The sequence below is a fragment of the Histoplasma capsulatum genome, genomic scaffold (genome assembly GCF_000149585.1).
Source record: "Histoplasma capsulatum NAm1 scaffold_4 genomic scaffold, whole genome shotgun sequence".
Classification (NCBI taxonomy): Eukaryota; Fungi; Ascomycota; class Eurotiomycetes; order Onygenales; family Ajellomycetaceae; genus Histoplasma; species Histoplasma mississippiense.
Genome location: NW_001813979.1, coordinates 521542 through 531652, shown reverse-complemented (window position 1 = coordinate 531652; position 10111 = coordinate 521542). Strand labels below are relative to the sequence as shown.

The following is a 10111-nucleotide window of genomic DNA, read 5'->3' as shown; positions in this document are numbered from 1 at the left end:
CGATCTTTTCTCTATATCTTCTATGGTCTGTACGATGCACTCTGGCAGGGGTATTGCTACTGGCTTATTGGCAGTATGTCCAACTCTGCTGCTGTGACGGCTATCTTGGTCGGGGCATACAAGTCCTTCCAGGCCACTGGTGGCGCGATGGCATGGAGAGTAAACGCACTAAAAACTCCTTCCATGTCACAGCTGGCGATGAATTGGGGGTTGTGCATCGGGGCACTAATTATTGCTATTCCCGCCGTGCTCTCGGTAACTTTGACAAATGTTGTGCAACCGGAGCCTGTAGAGCAGCGGCATAAGGGGAATGTCAGAGTTGAGGAGTGGGAAATTGACACGAAGAGGACCTCTTCATAGGGAATTTTACGGATTTTTTATTGTAGGTAAATATTTGATTGGATTTTCAATATACACTCGAGTTGTCACTGTATCTTCTTGTCCATTTGTCTTTCCTTTCTGCGTTGTGTTTATGCTCGAATGGTGGTGAGTATGCAGGCGTCCTTCCCCCTTATACCGCGCACCTCCCCCTCTCTTTCCGCCTTATATATTACTGTACATAACACCTTTTTATTTACTTTCTTATTCTCCGCTTATTTTTTCTATAGCCGGCGCCGAACACTTGCTCTCTATTGTTTAGGGAACATCGGCTGCAATATAATGAATATTCCATTCTTTAGGGGATTGATAGTCGCTCTGATCGAGCAATCCTGTTTCTTTCTCAATATTTCAGTAACATTCATTCGCTTAATTATTCCCGGGAGGCAGGTGAAGCCATTCTTTGAGCGACGCAAGTGGGTTCAATTGTTCTCTACTACCGAATCTTGCCCACGGATCCCTGACACAGTAGACAAGCAGTTGAAAAGAAAAGGGGGTCGCCTTTCGCCCACATGGGTTGGAACGGGCTACCCATCGAGCTTGTCCATCTAATTATTTCGCAGAACAATATCCAACCTCATGATCTAGTCAACCTTGCACGAGTAAACAGGCATCTGGCCGGAATCGTGCCTCAATATCTATACCGTGACGTTCAGTTCATATCTGCCCACCCGTCCGGGGAATCGAAACATGCATGTCTCAAGCGCCTGGCGCAATTTAACAGAACTATCACGAGAAACTCACGTCTAGCTAGACTGACACGGAGCATTGCGATTAAGACCCGCGTCGAAGATGAGGGTGCCGTGGATTATATTTGGGAGGTTCTCGCTAAGCTTTACAGCCTGGAGAAGTTAGTCCTGTCAACAGCCACCGAAGATAGACTCCATCTGGTCCTTCAGAGAAACGTCCTCGCTAGGCTGCGCTGCGCGGATATAAACGGCGACTTTGTCAATCTTGCTGTCGCTGCCTGCTACATGCAGCTCCCGGCCATGGAGTCGCTAAAGGTTGCGAGCGGTTGTTTACCCCTGATGGGTCGCCGCTGTTCTCCAGCAGTGAGACTTCCCCCTAACATGGAGCGCCAGACATCGCTCAAAAGGCTGGCAATCCGCGTTCCCCCTGAGAACAGCTCCCTACTCCCTAGACTTCTCTCGTGTTGCCCGAACTTGGCAACTTTGGCCCTTAGTATACAGTGCCGCAGCAATACCCGCTTAGAGCAGATGCTGTTATCGAATGATCTTAACCTCTGCCAAGAGACAATTACTACACTCGAACTCGATTGCGAATACGGCGAATGTAGGGGATATTTTGAATGTTGTCCCATTGTCTTCCGCTCCCTAAAGTGTTTACGGACTCTGAAGATAGATGTGTTGTTTCTTTTCACTGACGATGAGAGAGGCGATCCAGCATTACGGAACGACATTCATCAATGGGCTGCCTACATCTTTAGAATATTTGGAGGTCAGGATTAGCCATTTTACATCTATCTTCCCGTCTTGTCTTTCTGCGTGTATTTCACTCACTGGCCCTTTTCCTACCCCGTACGGCCCCGTTGAGCAGCCAAATGATATATTTCCCTCCTTAAATTCTAGATACTAATATTACATCCGTGCTGTTTGTCATACGCTGCGTATATAGCTTCTCTTCCAGCATACCTGTCGGGCCTTTGAAACTACGGCTAGATCTGCCGCTGATGGCTCTTCGCCCGTCACCCCTCCTGCTACTTACAAGCCCGAATATCTCAACTGGCTTCTACAAATTGGAATGAACAAAGAAGCCCGCCTGCCCAGTCTGGTGCACGTTTGTGTGCGAGAGGGCAATAATGGCTCGCCCAGTTCGTACAAGGTTTCCAAATTGCCAGCTCAGATCGAGGCTCCATTTCTGCTCCCGTGTAGATCTCGACCATTCTAGATAGATCTGTGTATTTGCTTTTACTAGTATTCACCCCTTGTACTATAATTAGTTGTAATACAGAAGAAGAATTGATAAAAGTTAGGAGTAGATGGATGGTTCTTGTAGATGTTTTCTTCGAGAGTTTGCACTCTTTCCTGGTGACTCTACTACCACTCGATCACATTTCAAACTACGCTTGGAGCTTGTTTGTTGAAGTAGTAGCTAGTTTCCATGAATGAATGGGGCGTTACATTTACGTAGGGATATTGAGATTTCTGGTAAAAAACGTATATTGTTTGCGATTTTCACTGATTGCAATGCATATAAAGAATCGCGAGCGTGGGCTAGCGGAGAGCTGTCCTCGATTGATAAAAAAAGATCAGTAAATATTCCCTGTTTTTCATGACGGGAAGAAACAGAGAGGAAAACGCATTTAGAACTCATTCTCGAGAGGAGCAGAAACCACCGTTGAAGCAGATTACTTTTCTCATCCGCCACCCTCGCCCATCCCAGCTCGCGTGGTTGACGGTCAGCTAATCCTCTAGGGCCTCGCCAGCCCCGCATACCCATTGGCCCGGCATCCCAAGGTGCATCCTGTGCGAGACTAATGCGGAGTGATGGAACGTACTAGACGTACTAGTGTGGTAGTTTGATGCGCATCTCACTCTTTTGTCAATCGGAGAATATTCTGGGACCAAGGGCGCTAATGTCGACATCTCCACGTCAGTGATATGCAAGAGAAACTTGACCTACATCGATCTCCTGTGAAGGTTTTCGGGCCGCGATGGGATCGTATAAATTTCCCATTTGCTCTTCGCGCAGAGCCTGTAACCGGACCGAGATAGGGATTGGTGGAAAATTTAGCGAGAGGATTATTCGAACACGAGGCATCCGCAGCGCTCGACATCTTCACATATCCAAATCCACTAGTATCCTCACTCAGCCGGTGGTCTGCCTCGCGGCTGTCGCTCTGTGGCTGTTGAGATATGGATCGTCACTCTCGTACAGGCGTTGTGAGAAGCGGCATACATATCTGACTGTCTCCTTGAGTGGGCATATTTGGAGCTTCATGGTCGCTGTTGTCCTATCTTCCGTCACAAATAACCTGGGAAAAAAATTGGGCTTGAGCTGACATTCTTCGTCGATGATGAAAATACATGCATCCAGCGACCGAAACGAAGAAATCTCTTGAGACGTCCGACGATTGGAAACTCCCAGCTCTCGTCAACCGAAGTCAAGACATTGCAACACTCGTTCGTGTTATTCTACCAGCTTGACGGTATATGACGCTCCAATTCTTGCACACTAGAGTGACGGTCTGATATAACCCCATGCTGCAGAGGAGAAGGCAGATTCCAATACCATTGAGCTTGCCTTGGGAGCACCATCCTGTTCCTTTTATCGGTGGCACTCATTTGGCTTGCCATTTTTTCAAGGGATGCGGAGCCCTTTGAAACATGACAATGATATGATGCCCCTACAAAATAGACATTCTTTATTCCAACATATATTTTAACGATATTTGGATGATTCCCAAAGGACTATGTTTTCCTTGTAATAGTTGTTGTTTTGGGATTTGCATGCTAGTCCAGAACTGCCCCTGTTTCTACTCCAGTTGGCCTCTAGTTTTAGAGAGGTATTTCCGTTTACGGTTCCCTAGACTGCTAACTGAGGATGTATATAAAATAAACCCTCGGGTCATCTATCTCCATTATCATCATAGATTTTTACTATATAACAATGACACCGCGGAACCCGCCATGAGACAGCCCAGTACGCCAGCGATAGCCTCAAGCAGCCAGGCTTCGCAGGAGCTTCCACGCAACCCTCGCCATGAGGAAGCAAGGTTGATTGTGAATAGAAATCCAGAGCCGTCGGGTTATTCTCGGGACGAGACTATCGCTGTCATAACGGAGTACTATGACTTCCTGGTGGACAGAGGCCTCCTCCCCGCTTCGGCTATCCTGCGCCCGCCCGCGGACGGGTGGCCTGAACTGCCCGAAGATTCTCTCTCAAGACTGGGCAGAACACCGGCTGTGAACGACCTTATCCGCCATCTGCCATTTGTGAAATATAGAAATATCGGGGGTTTCGAAATTTACTGGTTGACAACTGCCGTTGATTACAGGACAGTCGCTGGAGTTAACGGAGAGGATATCCACAATCTTCAGGAGAGTTTCGGTATAAATCTCGCGCCTTCTGTCATGGTATATGCAATGCCGGCCGCAGAGTACGGGTGTTGGATATACTTTGATGTGGAAAACAACACGATGATACTGCTTGATCTCAACTATGGACTCAGCCCTGTGAGCCTAGGTGAGGTACCGAATCATCGAGAGGTATGTCTACCCCCTCCTTGTGATGGATGCGATGGCCTTAAGAAGGAGCGTTATATATATGCCTTTTCGTAATTAAGTTCTAACTTTATCGCTCGAAGGATTGGCCTGAGGAGGAGGGCTGTTGCTTGATGGAGATATATACATTGCGAGATTTCTTCGAGCGGATGAAGGGAATCTTTCGGCGGAATGAACTTGTAAGTCTCTTGACAGTCTGGCCCCATATGCGCATAGGCAGCGAATATTGTTTGTCCAGTTACCATTGTTACATTATTCTGACGAAACGGGATGGCAGAAAATCAACTGCGGCGGTATATACGATGATGAAGTCGAATGCATGATTTTTGATGCGTCTAATGCATAATTAATTGTCATCTTCTTTGAATTGGGCACCATGATGCACCTTTTTTTTTTTTTTTTTTTTTTTTTTTTTTTTTTTTTAAATTTCATTTCCCCCCTCCTAGATGGACGGCCACGTTGAGGACATGTATATTTGAAGCTCTGCGAATGGGACATCAAGCGATAGTCGAACTCTTGCTTAAATACCACTAGGGGTGGCCGACCCTGACCGCCGTGCGGGGGAACAATAACGTGCATGCCCTTATTAGATGAATTGCTACAAGGATTCGAAACAAGATGCTGATCAGAACACCGCTTGGAATGTGTCAAAGCGTGGGCATTTGCAGATTCTCCCTGACTCCACAACCTTCTTCAAAACATCAGAAAAATGGAATATACGCGAGAGAGGGAAATGAAAGTTTACCGTTTAAGAGAGAGAGAGAGAGAGAGAGAACCAAGTTCAACCTGCCCCTGACCGCCAGCTCGCTAGATACAGATTAGCTGATGATCTCTCCATCAAATCTCTAGAAACCTGCCTATCTTCTGCCTGTGTCTCTCCACTGATGAAAATGGCTGTTCCCAGCTCTTATTGCTTTTTTTATATAAACCCTATCTATCTGCGAGCGAAGGCCTGCTCACGTTAGATATTATCCATATATATAAAGGTTGAAGATTTCAAAATGGGGATTGTTTTTATTCACGGCCTTCCTACTCGTAAGTGTGTATAGTTAGTTTGTTAAATTGAAACGGTTATTTATTGCCTGTTTGGCTGGCTGGCTGTAGGGTTGGTTTGCTACAAGTGATACACAGTTATTACATGAAGCAAATATGTGATTACCTGACGCAAGCAGAGCGAGCACTCCCAGGAATGGATAATGAGAAGGAGAACATGGTAAGCAATGCACGTTCGTGAAATAATTAGAAAATAAAGCGATCAAAGCTGGGTGTATTGTGTGAAAGGGCGGGGGAAGAAATAAAAAAAAACGAAAAGAAAAAAACCCATCAATCAAATTATCAGCAATAACATCAATAATTACTAAATATATCTATATATATATGTGCGTAATACAATATAACATCGCTAACGTACTGTACAAATTCAAGAACACCTTTTCCACTCGGTTTTAGAGATAAAAGTCCGAAAAGAAAGAGAGAGAGAAAAAGGAGAAAAAAAAAAGAAGTCTGTGAAAGAACGGTTTTGAAGGGTTGGGCTAGGCATGAATGTATATGATATGATATGAGTTCGATATGGGTTCGATATGGTTCGATGGAATAAATTTTCAAAGTGAAAATTTAAAGATCAAGGGAAGGGTCGGGGTCGGGTCGGGTCGGTTTGAGTAGGGGTCATAGGTGTATGGACGTGACATGTTATTGTTATCCGCTGCTGTTCAAATATTGCATTTTTTTTGCATTTTTGTAGTTTCACCATAGATTCAATTTCTTGAGGATATCATTGCGGTGGAAATACGAGCGGTTACGTTTGCCGAAAATGTCTGTATTTTTTTATACACATCAATTTTTGTCGGTTAGCCATCCATGGGTTGCTTTCCCGCCCAGTCATAATAATCTCGCCAAAGACAGTTTCGCAAAGTAAAACGCCCGGGGACGTTTGGAATGTGTTGTGAAGCAAGGGTGGGGGAGACGAAGCGGACTCACACATGGGTATACTCAGCAGACACACGCCGACCTGAATACTGGCGATGGTTGTGAAGACATGTTTCGGCTTGGAGAGCACGAGCCAATCGTAGGCGAAGTATGTCAGGAGGAAGCTGAACATGTTCTTGAAGACGAGGAGGCAGGTGAAGGCTTCGACGGCGATTTGGCCTGGAGGTGCGTATATGTCAACATGCCGTTGGGGAAGGAAGGGGGCAATGAATGTTGTTATTGACGTATGAAAAGAATAAAAGAATACATACGATGCGCATCAACAACATACAACGCACTCGCCACCGCGCCCATAACCATGCCAACAATGACAAACCCAAAAAACACATCGGGTACCACGTATCCAAACCGGCCCACGTTCTCCGTCGTAATCCCAAACCCATACAGCCCCATGGCGCTAAAAATCAGCTGGAACAGCACCAGCACAATCCGGAACTCGGGCTCGTAGATGCCTCTGTTCAGCTTTATCAGGAGCTTTGCGGTGTAATCGGACAAGAGGCCTGAGAGGAAGAGGCCGGCAATGGACCCGATGAAGGCGCCCGTGTACAGGTAGCCGACTTGGACCTCGCTGAACCAGAGCGGCGGGACGCTAAATATTACGGCGAGAACGACGCCAATGAAGACGGTCCAGCCGATTAGGACGCCCTGGGTTAGGCAGGCCTGGGGATGTTCAGTCTGAGAGCAGTGCGTGGATAGGTTGGGGTGAGGGGATCTTCTTACCCATAAAATACCCGGATGTAGGAATAATGGCAGTGGGCGGAGGAATAATTTCCAGTAACTCTCGTCCGTCTTGCGCCCGTTGAAGAGTTTCAGGGTTTGCCAATATGTCACTTTGGGGGGGATGATATCCTGTGTATCGTGTGTAGCTCCCTCGGTACCACCATGGTCGTTGCGATCCTCTACTTTCGTTTCCACTTCCGCCGCTTCCTTCTTTGCCTCCTCCTCACGAGATTTTTGCGATGATGAGCTCTTGTTCTCCGTCTCCGATTCGAGAGGCTGGGTTGTAGTGGTATTAGCAGGATTACGAAAGCCATCTCCACAGCCATATTCCCCTTCGATATCCGTGTTGAGATGAGCCGCCCTCCTGAAAGCGGTTTCAGGGACGCAGAATATGACCAATGGTAGACAAACACCGGAGAAGATGGCGAGGAAGTTAAATGTCCATTCCCAGCCCATAGAGGCGGTGAGCTTGCCGACGATGACTGGGGTTAAGAAGCTGCCACCGAAGAGGGCGACGTTGGACAATGCCATTCGTTTCCCGCGTTCCTAAACGATTATTTTGTTGTTAGGATTGAGGAAATCTTAAGGGAAAAAACAAAACAAAACAAAAGTATCAGAATGACATACGTGAACAAAAAACAAATCCCCGACACTTGCATTGACCAACGCTTCAAACGGCGCCAGGCCCACGCCCTGAAAAACCCTTGCAGCCAGCAGGCTGCGGTAACTCCCTGAACTTGCGCCGCCCCATGCGGAGCTGATGATCATCACGACACAGCCGAGGATATATAGATGGCGTTTGCCCCAGACGCGGGCGGAGGGGACGAAGAGCAGGCCGGCCACCCCGACGCCGCAGAGGTGGTAGCCGAATGGGCAGGGCAGCGTCTGTGAAAGAGACTTCGTAGTGGAAGGCTAGGGTTGCGGTGTTTGCGGCAAGGAGAGGGCTTGTTGTCGCGCAGAGGAGACTGACGAAGGAGAGGATGGCGAGGATTGCGTCGCGCTTCCACAGGGGCCAGTTCTGGATAGAAATTAGTAAACATGTATATACATATATATCTATACATAGATGATTGACAGTGCAATGGATGTATATATATAGAGGGAGAGAGAATTGGGGGATTACCAAAGGATCGTTGGGGTCATTGCTTGGCTGCGGGACGAGGATGACCGGTGTGGGCCCGGAGTGGTCATATTTGAGGTGCAGGGAGGGGGCGAGTTGTTCGACGGTGCTAGAGTCGTCCTCGAGGATGAAGGTGGTGCCTGCACAGTCGGAATTAGATATGGGATCTGGGCAGAGACAGAGAGCATCGAGCGAACGTACCAGGAACGTGGTCGAGGCGGGAGTCCTCGAGAATCCCGAGACCCATGGTTGCGGTAGTGGCTAAGTAGTGGATTGTGCTTTGCAATTCAGTATCCAGGAACCAGATAACTGGGAACCTAGCCGTCCCACTTGATGGTTCCTCTGATTAACTGATTGAAAGCTAGATGGACGCAGCCGCTAGAGTTAGAAGAGACGTAGATGCAGATATGGAGAAGGGAGGAGGAGGAGGAGGGAAAGTCAACACAGGGAAAACAGGGGATGACGCACGCAGCAGAGGCAACCATATATAGAGATTCACATTTACATTGCCAATTGGCGCAGACAAAGAGAAGATGATGATCACTGACACTGCGGGCCAACAGCTTCATTGGGGGCGGTGGACGCACAGCGGATCCTGCAGGTGAAGCGCGAAGAATTGAGGAATGGAAGATCAATGGAGGATCGATGGAGGCTCCGAGGTGAAGGACAGCCATGTAATGTACAGTACAATACGATACGGTAGGATGAGGAACAGGCTGGTGTAACCTAAGTTTTGGGGCTTGACGCCTAAAGCTGGGCAGGCCAGTTAGGGAGCAACCCCCTGGAGCTCCGGGCGCCAGGGCGGGGGCTGGTATTGAATCCAGTGATGCATCGATAGAGCGTGCGTCAACATTCAGCCACCAATCTGATCTGCAGTGGAGGAATGAATGAATGAATGAATGAATTAATGAATGCCTTTGAGATTCGAGACCTTGGCTTGCCAGGTCACCACGGTGACACCAGAATAGCCACATTTGACATGCCGTGTTTGAAGACTTTACGCTGCAGTTGAATATGCAGGGCATTCATTGCCCAGACCTTGCAGTTCTTTGCTTGTCATCGTCAGAGTGTATTTTTCAACCCATCCTCAGATAGTTATAGTCTGTCTGCTAATCTACTGCTGGCGCCGCCTCAGGTCGGAGTTTATCGACGTTAGACTTCTCCCTAACCTTCCGCCTTCACTTCGATTGGCTAACTCTCATCTAGTCAACGCTAGATGCTAGATCCCCCTGGGTCCGGCTGCTGGTCGCTGCGGTGCGAGGTAGCTTGGCCTTAACCTAATTGAATGCAACTTCTAGGAAATACTTAATCTGCCTGGATTCCCTCCTCACGCGTCTTCAACCTCCCTTTACCCTGCATGACGACGATAACTTCCTGCACCTGGCCTCAACTCCCCCCTACGCTCGCTCTATTGTCTATCTAGTTCTTGATATCATCGTCAAATCCTTCCGCTCACTCTCTTCTACTATCTCTCACAATGCGTCTCGCTATCTCCGCCGCTGTTGCTACGTCTCTCGTCGCCCTTGTCGCCGGTCAGATTGCTGATCTGCCGGAATGTGCTGTACGCCTTCGCCATCCGTGATAACATTGATATTATATGATATATAGACCATCCAACATGGATATAGTATTTATGCATGGTACATTAACAACTAATTGAAAA

General features: G+C 47.7%; 3 protein-coding genes across 3 annotated transcripts in view; 2 read left to right on the top strand and 1 right to left on the bottom strand.

Moving 5' to 3' along the window:
* The window catches only part of HCAG_04167 (conserved hypothetical protein), a gene marked incomplete at both ends in the record, with an annotated part of 1461 nt that extends 1101 nt beyond the window's left edge, over positions 1 to 360 (top strand). Inside the window, one exon of the mRNA XM_001540277.1 lies at positions 49 to 360. Coding sequence (XP_001540327.1) covers positions 49 to 360 — 312 coding nt within the window. The remainder of the gene's footprint in view (positions 1 to 48) is intronic.
* Positions 361 to 4028: 3668 nt separating this feature from the next.
* Positions 4029 to 4968, top strand: HCAG_04166 (predicted protein; the record flags this gene model as incomplete). Its single annotated transcript, XM_001540276.1, has 3 exons — positions 4029 to 4607; positions 4706 to 4801; positions 4900 to 4968. 3 exons carry the CDS (start codon positions 4029 to 4031, stop codon positions 4966 to 4968), a joined length of 744 nt encoding a protein of 247 aa, XP_001540326.1.
* A 1397-nt stretch (positions 4969 to 6365) lies between these two features.
* Positions 6366 to 8695, bottom strand: HCAG_04165 (conserved hypothetical protein; the record flags this gene model as incomplete). Its single annotated transcript, XM_001540275.1, has 8 exons — positions 6366 to 6436; positions 6600 to 6767; positions 6860 to 7268; positions 7329 to 7874; positions 7956 to 8213; positions 8299 to 8346; positions 8452 to 8588; positions 8650 to 8695. 8 exons carry the CDS (start codon positions 8693 to 8695, stop codon positions 6366 to 6368), a joined length of 1683 nt encoding a protein of 560 aa, XP_001540325.1.
* Positions 8696 to 10111: the final 1416 nt, after the last annotated feature.